Source organism: Achroia grisella, unplaced genomic scaffold, assembly GCF_030625045.1.
Source record: "Achroia grisella isolate CSIRO2021 unplaced genomic scaffold, CSIRO_AGI_Agris_v1 utg1360, whole genome shotgun sequence".
Taxonomy (NCBI): Eukaryota; Metazoa; Arthropoda; class Insecta; order Lepidoptera; family Pyralidae; genus Achroia; species Achroia grisella.
In genome coordinates this window covers 806,001-824,273 of record NW_026712626.1, presented here as the reverse complement: position 1 = coordinate 824,273, position 18,273 = coordinate 806,001, and the positions used below count along the sequence as shown (strand labels likewise).

General features: G+C 32.2%; 1 protein-coding gene across 1 annotated transcript in view; it reads left to right on the top strand.

The window, feature by feature from the left end:
• The window catches only part of LOC131855274 (serine protease filzig), a 34,917-nt gene extending 19,909 nt beyond the window's left edge, over positions 1 to 15,008 (top strand). Inside the window, exons 2-8 of the mRNA XM_059206521.1 lie at positions 5,774 to 7,956; positions 9,256 to 9,391; positions 10,858 to 11,044; positions 12,238 to 12,422; positions 13,180 to 13,295; positions 13,806 to 13,925; positions 14,204 to 15,008. Of these exons, the coding sequence (XP_059062504.1) occupies positions 5,774 to 7,956; positions 9,256 to 9,391; positions 10,858 to 11,044; positions 12,238 to 12,422; positions 13,180 to 13,295; positions 13,806 to 13,925; positions 14,204 to 14,368 (3,092 nt within the window). The 3' untranslated portion in view covers positions 14,369 to 15,008. The remainder of the gene's footprint in view (positions 1 to 5,773; positions 7,957 to 9,255; positions 9,392 to 10,857; positions 11,045 to 12,237; positions 12,423 to 13,179; positions 13,296 to 13,805; positions 13,926 to 14,203) is intronic.
• Positions 15,009 to 18,273: the final 3,265 nt, after the last annotated feature.

Genomic DNA, 18,273 nt, shown 5'->3' with positions numbered 1-18,273 from the left:
TAAAAAAAAAAAAAATTTTAAAAATGTTCAATTTTAGTTACTACGAGTTTTTTTTTAATATGATTTTAATCTCACGATAAGCTTTCATATTATACAAATCCTATAATAACATTCTATATTGGCAGTAAAAGTTTAAAAAAGAAAAGTTCTTTGGCGTATTTAAACGCTTGTTTTAAAAAAGACTTTCTTAGTTTTGTGTTAGTTTTTTTTATTTTAGAATTTTATAGCGATTTTCATTTTGGACGATGATATAAAAAAACAAGTTTTAATTTGATATTTGTGCATTACGTAAAAAAACATATTTGTATTATTTTTAGGCTAAGAGATAGAGACATATTACATTTTATTTTTTTAATTTATAGACTAAGAGATAGTAACATCATATTTTGTGATTATTTTTAGGTCACGAGATAAGACTATATCACGACAGAAATATATCACATTTTTGTGTTATATTTTAGGCCATGAGGTTAGATTGACGGAAGACTTAATAAAGAATGTACAGGATGTATTCAGTATGTCACACCGCGTCCTGAATAGTAAAGTATTGGAATGAATGCGGACCAATGAGAATTTTAGTGACGAATTATAAAAGACTAAACACCAGTTTCTCATCTAAGAATAATATGAGTGTATTCAGTGTTTACAGCTTCGGTGGTCCAGCGGTTTATCACTTCGCTCTATCTTATCCAGCGGTCTATCACTAATATTGAAATAACTGTTTTTTTGCTACATGCACATGAATATAAATACGGTACATACACCAAAATAACATTTTTTACAATATTTGTCTGTCTGTCTGTCTGTTTGTTCCGGCTAATCTCTGAAATGGCTGGACAGATTTTGACGGGACTTTTTTTGGCTAGTAGCTTATGTAATAAGGAGTAACTGAGGCTACTTTTATTTTAGAAAAATAAAGTTAAATTCCACGCGGACGAAGTCACGGGAACAGCTAGTATAAACTATAAGTGTGCGAAATTTCTTACTCCTCCATCACCGCAATTTTTATGGGATGACATAACATTGTCGTAAATTAAAAAAAAAGTTATTTTTATCTCAGATTATAAAATCTTTTGGTGTGGAATTAGAAAACGCCACTAAACCCGTAAAAGGATTTCTACCTAATTTTCTCTAGACTGAATAATTCGCAAACGTGTCGTTTACAAATCTAAATATTATGTTAACATGGTAGCGGGCGCGCTGGTAACGGTATGACCTGCTACCATTTGTGTACTTTTGAATTTAAATTTATTTCATTCAAAATCAAAATATCTCTATTCATGTACCTCTATGTTTTTTTAGACAATTCACACTACGCCATCTAGTCTCAAGCTAAGCAGAGCTTATATTATGGGTACTAAACAACTGATATAAATACATATTCTACATAGATAACATCGAGATCGATACTAGAAATCAGACTCATGAATACAAATGTTTGCATCGTGCGAGGAATCGGACCCGCGGCCATCGGAAGTAAAGCGGTGCGCTAAACCGCTAGACCACCGAGGCCATCGAAAACATATTTTATTATTATACATATGTTTATCTTTTATTTTTTATTAGGTTGTTTGGGCTATTGTCAGGTGCTTGGACCTGTAGCACTGCGACCTACATAGATTTATTGTGCTCGCCATTTTTCAGAGTTCGATACCTAGATTCTTAGGAGTGATGGTTTTTATCTCCTCATGATATACTCGTAGTGTATACTTTCCAAAGGAGATATTTCGTTTATGCATGAGTGGGCACATAGGATGTGTAGTGGCGTTTCCTCTTCTCTTGGCCCATTAGTAGCCTGAAATAAATGAACAAAATAAATATTCTCAGCATTGCACTTCATATCTTAACGCTGTTTTACCATATAAACATATATATATATAGATATATATATAGATAGTAACCGATTCTCAGACCTGAATATGCATATAAAATTTCACAAAAATCTGTCAAACCGGAGGAGTATGGAGTATGGAGTGGACGACAACATATCAAGTAAATAATTAGTTTATTAGCATACAACGTTATAATTTGTTTATCTCATTGCTTTCTTGATTCAATTATTTTAGAAATATGAAAGCGTAGCGGTTTTTGTAGTAATTGCCGCATGCATTCATATGTGAAATGTGAAAAAAATCAGATGGCAATTAAAAAATAAAAATGTCCAGACTTGTGGCGGCGTGGTGGGCCGGGTCATTGGGCTCCCTATATATATACTCGTGAACGGGTGCTGGTTGTGTGGACTGGTCTGCTCTAATCACTATGACTTATTTTCTCTTATTAATTGTTTAACCAGTTGTTGTATATTGAAAATTATTTCATTGAATTAGTGCTAATCGGTGGTTTGTATTCACACACTTAAACTTATATTTAAAAGAAACACACAAAAATTCTTCTTGTGATGAGACAGCATTCCGAATGAGCGGTAGATTAAAAAAAAAATGTTATGACTATTCAAAAGTGCTTCAATGTAAGTTTATTTGAATAAATGATTTTCTATTCTATTCTATAACATTGTGACACGAGAATTTTAATATAAGACGAAAGTGCTCATGTTTCATGAGTATTCAGTAGGACTTTTGCCTTGAGAATACATTAACGATCGCTGTATAATTGCATATTGCCATCTTAATTAGGTCTCGATATCTTTGGAAAGCTTTTAATACAACCAGGAGTTTCCCCGGCATTCGCAAATCGTATACCACTCACGTATCGCAACTTTCTAAACCAATCCAAATTTCACTTCAAACATGTCAACTGTAATGCATTACAGTTCGTTAATACACATACGATGATATAGAACTAGTGGTTACACGCGACGTCGTTTGCCTTTTTAATATAATTAAAGAAAATCTATGTGAGTCATTATGTCGAGGGACATTTTTGCAACATGTTATAAAGACAGACTCGGTGGTCTAGCGGTTTAACACACCGTTTTACTCCGATGGTCGCAAGTTCGATTTCTCGCACGATGCAAACATTTGTTTTCATGAGTATGATATATTGTATTGATCTGCGTGCACACCGTTTTACTCCGATGGTCCCAGGTTCGATTCCTCGCACGATACCAACATTTGTATTCGTGAGTATGATATATTGTATTGTTGTATTGATCTGTGTGTTTTCTATTTATATTATGTACTAGCTCACCCGTGCTCCTTCGTCTGCATCACACTTATTATATTTCACCCAATTTAACTAATATCCTCTTAAATTATAGCCTATATGTTATTCTGATGTATAAGCTGTATAACTGTAAAGTTTTATAAAAATCCGTTCGGTAGTTTTTGCGTGACAGAGTAACAAACATCCATCCATACTCACAAACTTTCTTGTTTATAATATTAGTAAGATTTACCTTTTTGTTTTTTAGCTATTCCAATGCTATTGGCCGCAGTTAGTTTTTACGGCTACACAAATTTAAGTGTATTTACAAAAAAAAAAGTATTTACATCAGTTGTCTAGTACCCATAATACAAGGTCTGCTTAACATGTCACTTGATGGTACTGTGTGAATTGTCCAGGGTTATTTTTTTTCTTTTTCATGATCCCTACCATCCAGTTCGTTTAGCTATTTCAATTGACAATAATGTGAATTATCCAGGGTTATTTTGTTTTCATTATCCCTACCATCCCGTCGCCTAGCTACTTTTGTTGAGATAAAACTTAACATTTCTTTTTAAATCAGTCTCTTAACATAGTTTTTTTTTATAATGTGTGCGTTTAACATTTTTGATATAATGCAATACTATAACATAAATCTACTTAAAAGTATGTATACTGTACATGTAACTGTGTTATTGTATGAATTCAATTAAAACCAACATATAAAGTAAACTTAGTTGAGTAAATATATACTAATAGAATTAACGGTTATTGTGTCTGTATATTTAGGCAAATGTACTGTACTATGATCTAGTAGTCTTTTATAAATCAACACTGAATATCATATAAACATTTGTAGTAGATTGGTAATTGGTATGACGACCTCGGTGGTCTAGCGGTTTGGCTTACCTTACTTTATTTCCATGGGTTCGATTTCTCACTTGGTACAGACATTTATACTCATGAATATGATTGTTTGTATCAGTCTGGGTATTTACAATGTAATATACATATGTATGTATGTACAAAAAAAATTACCTATGTATCTATATCAGTTCTCTTGTTCCCATAACACAAGCTTTACTTAGATTGAGACTAGATGGTGCTGTGTTGTCCTAAAATGTTGTATTGTACAATAAATTGCTTTATTTAGGTCTAGGTGGTCTAAAAGTTTAGCATACCACATTACTTTCGATGCACCCTCGATTCGATTCCTTGTACAGTATAAATGTTTACATTCCTAAAAATTTCAATGTTTCCAATACATACAATTGGTCTGGACCTTTTGTAGTTATATTATATAAAAATTGTTAAGCATTTCTATTAGTCATTTAGTACTCATATTATTAGCATTAGACTAGATGATTTTGTGTCAATTGTTCGTAGTAATTATTATTATACATTATAAAAATATGACTATTCAAAAGTGCTTCTATTAATTGAATAAAGATTATATCTATATTTATTTTTTATTTTACTTCGTTTGTAATTTAGAGTTACCGGTCATACAGACCAAGTTATTTCAATACCTACTTTCATTATTATTATTTTCTAATTGAGGCATATAAATGCAATCTCTCACACGTACTGTATATGACGAATAACTATATAAATTTGATTTCAACTGAATTACTCACATACTTGTGATAATCAATATAATCTCTTTTTAAAGTAGGTCCAAGTATAAAATGGAATGAATCATTTATTGCCTCGTAAACTACAGATTGCTGTAATATCTTTATTACTTGAGAGTTTTCATTCGATTTTATTATAATGATATATGTATTTTATTACATTTTAGTACAACGAATAAATCACAATATTTGCCGAAAGCAAAATGAAATTGTAGCTAAGAGCCATTTAAAATATGTCTTTTAACAGATACTTACACAGATAGGTACATAGACAAGTCAAACCTTAAATAGTCTTTTTTGCGTCGGAATTTAATTAAATATAAATATGCATCTTTTTGTTTTTTACGTTTTAACGATTGAATCAATCATCAAAAAACTTTATATATAAATAGTACAATATATAGAAAAATTCATTCATTTATATGATGGAGACGCTACGCAGTCAGAACTACTCACAAGTATGTTATAAAAATTGCAAAGTAAAATAAGAAATGTAGTTAAACTTAGAACCACTTCCTCTAGAAGTGTGTCAATGCAGGTGATAGCAACAAACCAAAATATACATATTTGTATGATTCATCTCCAAATAGTCTAGTTACACATTCGTGGTTCAAAGAATTCTGACTAATAAAAAACAGTCTACAGTCTCTGGTACCAGTGTAATAAGCCAATAGTCACTGTAGCCAGTAAATTGGTTAAAGCAACAGTTATATTGGAATGGCAAAAAAAAATGATAAACTGATGGTAAGCGGTAACTGTCGAGCACCATTGATATCATACTATAGCACTATGATGTTACTCGTCTTATCCTGTAATTTCACCGCCTAATGTGATGTGAAAACAATTTACAAAGCAAGACGCTTCACGGCTGGTATATGTAAGAATGATATACTCATGCAGACGATTTTTTACAGTCTAACTCTGATAAATTACCTAACGATCTTTCTAGAAGATCTCCATTTCTTCTCAATTTTATTCCCAACTAATTATTGCTCTATAATTGTTATAAACTAATATGAACTGTATTTAATTTCCAGATGCAACAAAATTGTTCGGCGGCTATCGAATAACACCGACATATTGCAAAGCAACAAGAACAGCAAAATACAACAGAGGTAATACAATATGCATGTTCAACCATGAATGCATGCAACGTAAAGGAGAAGTGGTTGGAGCGTGCATGGATGGATTCTTATTTGGAGCATGCTGTCAACTAAAAAGTGATAGCCAATCCCATATACCAAAAGGGCCAGGAGTTGTCATGACAAGTTACTTGGATTATCCAGATCCAGAATCAGAAACAGCTGATTATGAAGCTGAACAATTGAACGCTTGGCATAATAGCTTCAAACCTGTAGTAACACCAGGCTATAAGCCTGATAGAAATCCAGTTTCATCTACCATCCAACCTGAAGATAAAGTCAGTGAAGCACAAGAATTAATATCTGAAGGATTTAATCAGATTACTAATACATTATTAAATTCTCCACCCAAAAATGACGTTTATATTAAACCTGAAAGACCTGGAGGAATATACACTCATAGTACAATAGATCATAATATAGCTGATACTATACTCTATCATAAGAATGGTTCGATTGCAGATAATATTGTCAGACCTTCAGATTTTAATATACAAATATCATCAATGCAAACTAAACCAACAATTTCACCAATGTCAACGTCAACTTCACCACCTAAGACGGTTTCAACTCATCATCCAATTTATTCAAAGCCAATATTCAAACCAAAGCCTTTTAAGAAAAATACAACACAAAGTAGTACAGAAAATTATGTAATGATATCGACGGTAACGAAGGATAGTCAGAAAGTTCCAGAGCTTTCTTCTATCAACAGTATAATACAGATGTTGAATGATAGTACACCAAGTTTACAAGACGATATTACGTCGCCGTCATCTGATATTTTAGAACATAAATCGTCACCCACTCCAACATATAATTATTATGTGTCTCCAGGTCATTTCGTAACAGTTAGACCCGGCGCTAGTGTATATAGCACTACTTTTGCATACCACACAAAGAAACCATATACAACAAAGAAGCCATACTTTACTACACCTAATAGTATACCTGAAGTAGATAAAATTGTAACAAAACCTCAATATTCTTCACCCATACCTAGTCTTTCCACTAGTCAAGCATATGAAGCTTTCAGTAAATATCCAACGAACCCTGACAATTTTGGACAATCACTTACAACATTTAGCTATGTAAGTTCTACTACGACACCAATGCCAACTACTACTACTAGAAAACCTCCATCTACAAGTTACGTCACTGGAGCAAGTCCTTCAAGAAGGCCTGTAACTTCACCGTCAAGTATTATTTCAAGTTACGATGCTGGAGATACATTCTCAAGCGTAACTCCAACTGTTATAGTTCTAAATGGTTTACACACTCCAAAACCAGAGACATCTACAAAAGTGCAAGAGCCAGAGTTCGTAGAAATTAGTCAAGAACCATTCAAGAAGCCGGTTAGTCAAATAACAGTAAATAATAATATTGAATCGACGAATAACATATTTGTAGGTAAACCTCCACAAAAATACGACAGACCGTCATCTCCTACTGTACTTATTACTCCTAAACCAACTCCAAATACTACACCATACCCTGTGAAAGCATCTACTAAACCTATTTCTATTACGGGCCCAACATTTGATTCATACACTGAATATTATTCTCCAACAACCATACGACCTGAATTGCAAACATCTCCTGATGATTTGATTAATTTCCCTCCAGTTAGAAATCCAATGCTTAACGCAACAGGTTCAAATCCATTAATGTACAATACTAGTATAACATTATCAAATGATGAGATAGAAAGCTATCACGATTTTACAACGCCATCATGGCAGGATGATGATAAATTAAATGAAAAGATGAATTTGTTTGTTAATAAGATAGTCGGTAGCCTACAAGGTACTTTCCAAGAATTACACGACATTGTAATATTAGATAAAAAGACAAACGCTACATCGATAAATACTAGAACAACTACGCCGAAACCTACTAGAAAACCTCCAGTTACGACAAGAAAACCAGTCAGATTGACAACGACGACTAGAAAACCGATTAGATTGACAACTACAACCAGAAAACCGGTGAGAACTACAAAGAAACCTACGAGATTGACGACAATAGCTAGAAGAACTACTACCATTGCTCCTCAGACAACTACTCCTAAAAAACCGGTAAGTATCTATTTTTTTCAATAACAAATAATTAAGTTGGTAATTTTTGTAATTTTGAAGTCTTTGCTAAAAAGTTATGAATGCGAAACTAATTTTGTTTGTATGTTCACTAAATTTGTGTCTTTTTCAATGTAGCCATTCTCCTGTTAGCCATAGCTTATAGCCTTCCTCATTAAGTAAGCTATCCAACAATAAATTTGCATAATCGGGTTAGTAATATCAAAGATTCTCCCGAAAATCCAAACTCGCAAAATTTACATATTTGTATTATTAATATAGATAAATCATAAGAAAGATATCATATACATGGAACTTAAAAATAGACAAGCTACTTTCTATTCTAATCAATAATAATAACGCAAGCGAATTTGTGGGCAGAAGTTAGTTCTTAAATATAGTGTATAACAAAACATATTTAAGAAAGTTAATACTGACGTAAGAAATACAAAATCTATCGGATTTGGTTTATATGACTAACACATTCCATTGTAATAGTTTCGAAATAGATTTCTAATTCAAATATTATATTGAAGACATTTATGGAAGGTCAATTTAATATTTATAATAATAACTCAAGACATTTCCACAGCGCCATCTAGACCTAAACTAAGCAGAGCTTGTGTTATGGGTACTAGACAACTTATATAAAATAAATACATATATAATTTTTTTGTCAATACATACATACTATACATAGAAAACATCCATATACAATCATACTTATGAATACAAATATTTGTACTGTGCGAGGAATCAGACCCGCGATCATCGGAAGTAAAGTGGCTATACAGTTAGACCACCGAGGCCGTCAAATAAAAAAAAATATTCTTCTTATTCGATACACTGTTGACAGAACAGTCATGGTCATTATGTAGTAGAGTGAGAGGCAGATGTCATCCGCCCTACGACGGCTCGCCATTTCTCCCTACTGGCTGCCATTCTATACCCTCCGATCGATCCCCTGTCCATATCAAACAGGAATCGAAATTACGACGGCCTGAGCCGAGGTTCGAACCCCTAGCAGTGCCCTCAGACTAAAATCGTATCCGTCAGGCGGGAGTTGGCCTTCAGCCGCTCATAAGTCCTTCCGGGGGTTTGCAGTGCCATCTACATTCGCCAGCTGCGGCCAGCTGCAGCCAACAGCATTAGAGTAGTCCGAAAAAAAGTTACACTCGTGGAGTGGACCGCCTACCGCTGCTTTGACTTGATCATATAAAATAAATAGGTCTATTGATATTACGTGTGAAGAAAAGAAATGTGTAGATACTTGTCCCGTGTATGTGATTGTATTATTTACAGGCGACCACCACGAGAAGGGCCAAACCGACGAAGAAGGTGACAACTACACAACCAACCACCACCATCACGGAGCAAGCTGATGAAATCACGACAGAACCGTACCGCGACACTACCATAGACTACAACGACAAAAATCGTAAGTTTTTTTCTCTTTAAGAGTTTAAGATTACAATAAATAATTAATTGTTAGTTCAGCTTAATTCTTCTAAATTAAATACATTTAAATTTACAGCACTGGAATAGCCTATAAATAAAAAAATTCACCAATCCTTATGAAACTTTTGCTATAATTAATCAAATACAATGCATACCGTACTAAAAATCATAAGGTTAGCTTAGGTTTCAGTCTACTTAGGGTCTTCATTTTGTATTGCACAACTTTCTGCCATTGATTACCTAGCTAATGAAATTTAACTATTATGTACTCTTCTATTTAATTTTGTAATCTTGTGGTTGTACAAATAAAGCATTATTATTATTATTATACTTAACTAGTGACGATTGAATGTCTTTTTTTTTTAACTATTCTAATGCTGCCACATCTGACTTTTCCAGTATATATGTAAATAAATATTTTTATTTCGTTTATTGAGCAATGTAAAAAACTTCATTACATATACGTCAAGTCATAATATACAGCAATGATATTTTCACAAATTAAATATAATTAGAATTTTATTAATAACCTGAAATGTTATATAACTTAAATCTTCCTCTGAGTCACTTTATCTATTCTGTCTATTAAAAAAAAAATATCAAAATCCGCGTAGTTTTTAAGATCACAACATATATAGGTGCAGACAGACAACGTGAAGCCAAATTCCTTTAGTCGCCTAAGTCAAATTTTTATATTATAATTTTTTCTTTGTTCAGATTTAATTGAAAAAAAAACTGTGAAAAAACTCAACTGATTTTTTTTTAAAAGGCTGGTTATTAACTATTTTTTTTTCATATAGGTGTCTACGTCTAACATTAAATGAAAATCCCGTGCATGAACAACTAACTACTGTCGTGCACGGACGCACACATCATTCAAATAATTGTTTAGTGAGTTTAGTGAGGCTTTGCTTAAATTCAAATTCAAATTCAAAAAACATTTATTTATACAGGACATTTTAGCCGCTTATGAACGTCAAGTTTTTACATTATAATTTTATTTTTTTCCCTACCGTCCACTTCGGTATATATATCCAATTGAGAAGAACTGGCAAGAAACTCAATTAAATAACATTTTTTTTAAAAGCCAGTTTATTTACAATACATAGGTATTTATATAGGTGTCTGTCTATGTCTAACATTAAATGAAAATCCCGTGCATGAACAACTATTGCCATGCACGCTCGTCATTCAAGTAATCGCTCAATAAATATGATTTAAAAAATGTTTTGAATTTATTTAAGGGTAATTCCAATATATTCTGTATACTATTGTAATTTTTTATTCTCATTACCATAAAAGTCCTATTGACTTTGTAAACGACACTTAGGAACAGCAAGTTTGTCTTTAAATCTAGTATTAATGTTATGAATATAATGAAATATAGTTATAATAGCCATATATTACAATATTATACTAATCCACATATATTTTACGTTATTTCAGTGTGTGGTGTCCGACCACTTGTCAAGTCAGGTCGGATCGTCGGCGGCAAGAACGCAGAATTCGGTGAGTGGCCCTGGCAAGTGTTGGTCAGGGAATCAACATGGCTGGGACTATTCACGAAGAATAAATGCGGTGGAGTACTGATAACGAACAAATTCGTGACAACTGCAGCGCACTGTCAGCCTGGGTATGTAGTATGTATATAATAATAATAATAATAATAACTGTCGTACAGTCCGAAAATTTCTCCACCGAAATCGATGAATATGATATACCACCAGTCACACCAGGCACACAATAAGTACACACACACTCACGCACACACATATACACACTCTGCACGCATTACTTGGTTTCTCTGGCCCGTAAGTGTGGAGAAAACCACTGTGCTTCTAAAAGCTGAAAGAGAGAGAATATTTGGAAAAAAATAATAATCTCAGGACAATTCACACAGAGCCATCTAGACCCAAGTTAAGCTAGCTAGAGCTTGTGTTATCGGTACTAGATAACTGATGCATATACATAGATTTTTTTTTTTGTAAATACATACATAGTACACATATAAAACACCCAGACCAATACAAACAAACATGAGTATAAATGTTTGTACCGTGCGAGGAATACGGTCGTAATAATCTAATAGAGGTATAATAGAATAGAATAGAATAGAGTAGTAAATAATTATAAGCCTGGACAATTCACAGCGTATTATCTATTTCCAAGCTAAAAAGAGCTTGTGTTATTTGATTTCTTGCATGGTACAAACATTTGTATTCATGAGTAATTTGTTTGTATCGAACTGGGTGTTTTCTATGTATACTATGTATGTTGAAAATAAGTGTATCTATACATATTTATATTAGTTATCTAGTACCCACAACCCAAGCTCTGCTTAGCTTGGACTTAGATAACGTTGTGTGATTGTCCTGAGATATATTATTATTATTATGAATACAAATGTTATTATAAACTGCTAGCACACCGATGCAGTTAATAATAAAAAAAATACATAATTTTACTAGCTGACCCCGTAAACGTTGTTTTGCCATATAAATTTAAACTACTAATATCGCTAGTGAAAATGTAGTAGTGTATTTTTAATGCCATATAATTTAAAAAAAAAATACCCAAAAATAATAAATAATTTTGATGGACGACGAAAAAATATTCTACAACCATAATTATATATGGTACCATATATAATTATGGTCGTCCATATAGACAATAGAATATTTTTTCTAGTAGTATTTATAGATAATATTTATACAATCTAATATATAATTTCTTGCCAGTTCTTAAAATTGGTAAGATAATCTGTATACTGAACTGGATAGTAGAAAAAATATATGATAAAATAAAATTAAAAATATTAAATTTCAGATTCCTGGCCTCCCTAGTAGCAGTCTTCGGGGAGAATGACATATCAGGAGATAAGGAACCCAGAAGACCCATCTCTAAGAACGTGAGACGTGTGATCGTACACCGGCAGTACGATGCTGCAACCTTCGAGAACGATCTCGCTCTGCTCGAATTGGAAACGCCTGTTAAGTTTGATGCACATATTGGTTAGTAGATTTTTGTTTTTTTTTTGTACACCTCATAATCAGAAGACATTACAATTATATACTAGTTCACAAACACAAATTACATCTTAATTTACAAAATAATAATGAGAACATCAAATATAGTCACTCATAAAGTTGTACTGAATTCCACCAACTGGATATAGATCTGCATATCTAGTGTGTGGTTCGCCGTAATATCATAATGTAAAATTATTAACTTATTGGCTTATAAAGAAAATATTATTAAAAAAGATATTAAATGTAATATACATTCTCGTAAAGAGTAATAGAATTTTTATACAGTATTTTTACAAGCAACTAGATGTTTGTATATGTACCTACGCTACCCACTACATTCATTTGTTACTAAAAACCTTACTGACACTTTAAAGATCCCTTAATTTAACATTTACAGATTATTAAGAACAGAAAACAAGATTAATGTATATTTATAATACAATTTTAATTTGTTACCGGATTACTTGAAAATACTATTTTACCCGATAGATGGCGCTGCTTTTTCAGACTGAATGACGTCTTCCTTATCCGTTAATATAGTATACACCAACTGTGCCCGCGGTTTTACCCACGTGAAATATATAACCTATATGTTATTTTTATGTATAAGCTATATTACCGTAAAGTTTCATCAAAATCCGTTCAGTAATTTAGTTTAGCGTGAAAGAGTAACTAACGTCCATCCGTACTTACAAACTTTTTCGTTTATAATATTAATTCTTTTTACTATACGTTACAGTACCAATATGCATGCCACCGGACGATTCTGACTTTACCGGACGAATGGCAACAGTGACGGGTTGGGGACGACTGAAGTACGGCGGGGGTGTGCCGACTGTGTTACAAGAAGTCCAGGTATATAGTTAATTTATTTATTTTAGTAAGATTATACTATGCAACTTCAAAAACGAAGTTAAAAAATAATTCATCGATCGATTTTTTCATGTGATTCGATTGTTCATTCGATGAGTTTATAATAAACGACAGTGTAATATTACTACAAGCAATAAAATTAATTAATAGTTGATAAAATATAAAAAAAATGTTATAATAACAATAATATTTGGGACTACATGACAATTCACACAATTAACCAGAGCTTGTGTTATGGATACTAGACCACTGATTTGAATACTGAAATATATTTTTGTTTCTAAACACCTAACAATCATGATTCACAAAACAACAACGAAATGCAAATGCAATCATTCATTTATTTTATTTTTTTAATAACTATAATGCCAAATAAAGTGACGTCCACCTGATGGTAACTGCACCTGTGGTATGTGACAGCACTGCTCGAGACAGCACTGCAGGATAAAACTAGTTTTATGATGTATTCAATTTTTATTATAAATTTTCCAGGTGCCTGTGATAGAAAATGCCGCATGCCAGGAGATGTTCTTGACCGCTGGCCACTTCAAGAATATCCTCAAGTCCTTCATATGTGCAGGATATGCGAACGGAGAGAAGGATTCTTGTGAAGTTAGTATATTGGTATAATTTTAGGAATTTCTGAGAGGATAATATTAGGAAATTCTTAGGGGATAACATTAGTAGTAGTAACAGTAGTATAATTGAATGAGGAATTTTGATGACCAGTATAAAAATAAGGTTTAAATTGTTTTGTTGGCGAGTTTACACTCAGTTTACTAGAGTAAAACCGTCACACTAGAACGGAAAAGGGTCAAGTAATTATGAATTTTTCTCTTTTTCATTTTCCATTTATCACCAACCTCATCTCCAATTTCTTAACATTTCAGGGTGACAGTGGTGGTCCACTAGTTCTGCAGCGGGATGACGGCAGATGGCAGCTGGTTGGTACCGTATCGCACGGCATCAAGTGCGCTGCTCCCTACCTTCCAGGAGTCTACATGAGGACTACATTCTACAAACCCTGGCTGAAGAGTGTCACTGGTGTACATTGATGATATCGTTACCATCTTTATGTAGTATTTGATACACGAGTCAGTCAATTCCTTTGCCGATGTTACCAATACAGTCTTTAAAAAATAATTAAGGGGCTATTCATAAATTATGTCACACATTTTAGGGGCAGAAAGGGGTCGAGAAAGAATGACATTTTGTGACAAGGAATGGAAAGTGTCCTAAATATCGCATTTAGTCATGTCACATTTCAAAGTATTAATACACTAATATTGAATCATTAATTACGCCGACTCCAAATAAATGGGATAAGGAAGAAGCAAATGGTGATTGAATCATTAATAAAAACTTAAATATCTTATTAAGGATATTAACTTTTTATTAATGATTCGTAGAAAAAATTTATACCCGGTTTAGTAGAGCTAAATTGCAAAAGATGGTACGTCACACTAGGGAGGGTACTATCCCCAAATGTGACCAGGTGTCCCAGGACGGGAGAGGGGTCAGGTAATCGTGAAATGTGTGTGAGATAATTTCGGAATGATCCCCAATGACTATTTGTAACTTCAATAGGGTTGAATACCTGAGGAAAGAAGACTTTTGACGTTATTGTATTAGTATCAAAATGTCTTTAATTTCGTTGACTTATGAAAGAAATGGCTGTACAAGCTAAGACACTTTACCTTTCCCGGCGAAGGGAAAATCCTAACCAAAAAAAATGGTTGACTCAAAATTAGTTTTTTTGTAAAATAAAGAATATAGATAACCTCCAATTCATATTAATGTACTAAAAAGGACGAGTTTGTCTGTTTGTTTGTATGCTTGTAAGATGTTTTTCGGCTGAAGGTGTGATAATACAGTGAAATTACAAGGTATGGAGATATGTCCTCTGGAAAAACAACTTATGAGTGGTATCACTGATGTCGCATGATTATATTGTATGCATGTTGCAGTTCATGTATATAGGCGACGGTTACCACTTACCACCAGGTGGTCTAACAATTTAACACATCACCTTACTTCCAACAGTCGCTTTCGATTCCACACAATACAAACATTTCTATTTATAGGAACTGTTTGTATTGGTTTAGTATTTTTCTATATATAATGATGTATTTATAAAATATAGATCATCTAAAAATTGGCTCTTTCTCTCCACACCATTACCCGTAGGGGGTAGGCAGAGAGAACTAAGTGCCATTGGCTTCCATTCTTACAATATTTAAATAATTGCATCATACAACTTCATAACTTCACTCATTATGACCGATTTTGAAGGCTTTTAATTTATACATCAAATTCCACTATCTGATTAGGATTTGCTTTACAGTACATTAAAGCTTAAATTGTCTAGAACATTCGAAATTAGTGTTTTTTAAATAGAATCCCCCACCTCTCAATAAATATATAATTTTAAAAAATGTTCAGTATTTTAATTATAATAGAGTTCATTTTAATTTATAATAATTACATATGTTTCTCTTTCTTTTAAGTAATTATTTTCAACAGTTTTATTTCAAATATAAAACAATTACGAAATATTAAATATAGAATATATTTAGTAACACTAATTTATTAACCACTCTACTGTTTTCATTAATATTATTTCGCCGTAATATATTTAATAAATAAATTATATATACTAGAAGAAATGTATAAAAATTCGTTTATTAACTCAATACCAGCTCTCTATTTAATAATAAATAAGAGCTTAATGTATACAATTGCGAGAATTGTAATATACAAAAAAATGTATATTATTGCATAGTGTAATTTGTAAATTAAATGCATTTATTTATTATATAATTAATTGTAAGTTAGTGTATAAGACTGAATTTAGAAAATGTATAAAATTTATTTATTTATTATTTATCATGTTAAATGCATTAAATATAATTATTTATCATACACATATGTTGCTCAAATGTATATTGTTATTTTTTTCTTGTTATTTGAGTATTAAAATGCAGAATTATGGATCGCTCAAGTAAACAATAAGTAAATGTTTATATTTGTTGTGCATTTATTAAATATTCTAATTACAGATTGTTATATATTATTTCTTTGACCCTTCCCTATGATATTCTACATACATTGTAATATTTCTGTCAACACTCGAGACCTTCCATTAATACCTCTCTAGATCATAGATTTAAGTTCAGTGTAAAGTCCACATTACGACTCCGCATCGAATGTACGCGTTACTAATAAGCCATGTAGACACACACACTACCAAATAATTACTAATATATATTAAATAGTACAATTATTTTACCTGTATACTTACTATCTACATACAATACAATGAAAATATAAATTATATAGCGACACCTCATCACATCATGTATAACGCTACAGTGTTGAGGTGATAACCACTGCGCTATAATATTTTGTTAGTGACAGAAAGAGGCAAGATATCTCTGCGAGGAAGTATATAAAATCTTACTCTGGTAAATAACAGATGTAAGAACGAAATGAGAAAAGAACCACAACCTTTACTACCTTACCTATCCCCACGATTGTGTTGATTTCTTAAATTATTATTACCTAATGAGTGAAATTTCAAAGACATTCATAATCCAGATATATCAATATTTTATTTTTAAATTAGAAAACAATATGAAATAATACTAGATGTTTACACACCAGGCCACATGTTGAACGGAGCGCATTAATTTTTAAAAACCCGACCTTCAGATCAGATTTTTTTTATTAGTAAACGATGGAGGCCCGAAATTCAACCTTAGACTAAATTTTGGTCTTGATTGGTCAACCGTTTCGGAGGAGTATCGTTACAAAGAGTGTTAATCTGATCTCTAAGATTTCTCCGCACTTCATGCTCCGCTCAATAATATAAATAGACAATAATAATAATATAATAATAACCCCAGAATAATTCCCACAGCGTCATCTAGTTCCATGCTAATCAGAACTGGTTTTATGGGGATAACTGTTACATCCAAAATATACATAGAAAACACGCAGACAATCATACTCATACACACCAATGCTTTTACTGTGAGGAATCGAACTGGCGACTTTAGGAAGTAAGGCGGAGTTCTAAACCGCTAGACTACTCAAGTTCAAGGTCCGTCAAGAAATTAAATATTATATTAAATTTACAGAAATAAAAGACCAGTTTAATTTGCCATTATTTATATTATGCATTTATTTCTAAACCTCAATACATTTATGCCATTTTGTGTCTACGTTTATCATTATGCCTACAAATTCTGTAATTATACATTTTAATATAGAATCTAAATTTAAAATATTTTTATATATTATACTTTTTTTTTTAAACTAATGAGAATATTCGTAGCTAATTAAGAGCAAACATTATATATGTTCGAAATTAAAAACATAAATTTAATTTATACTTTAGTAATCTAAATTATACATTATGTATTAACAATTTATATAATACATAAATGAATATCACTTGATCAATATTTCATAAAGTTTTATATAATATTTATAGATTAAAAATTTATACATATATTGCCTACTCCATCCAGACAAGGCCTTAAAATCACTGCTATAATCTCCAATTTTAGGACTATGAGTGCTCTAAGAATACAAAATAACACCACTACTTTTCATTCCCAAAATACCAAAAAAGATCTTATTCAGGAAGAGCATACAAAACACCAGTGGAAGAGATGATAACCTCAACATAAATGATCATTTTGGGGGCAAAGGATTGTTAGTAATGTTGACCTACACGTGCTTTCCCATGGAAACCGTGATAAATTCCTGGTGAATTTGCAACGGTGGAATGACCTGACCACATTTTCATATTATCATCCTCCACTGGTGCCCCGCCAGCGTAAGCCGTTAGCGCAGGCGGGTGCACCATTTCATTATCATCCTAAAATAAATAATAAATATATATATATATATATGTATAATAGTTGCCCTTTAGTGTAAAGATATGTATATTGAT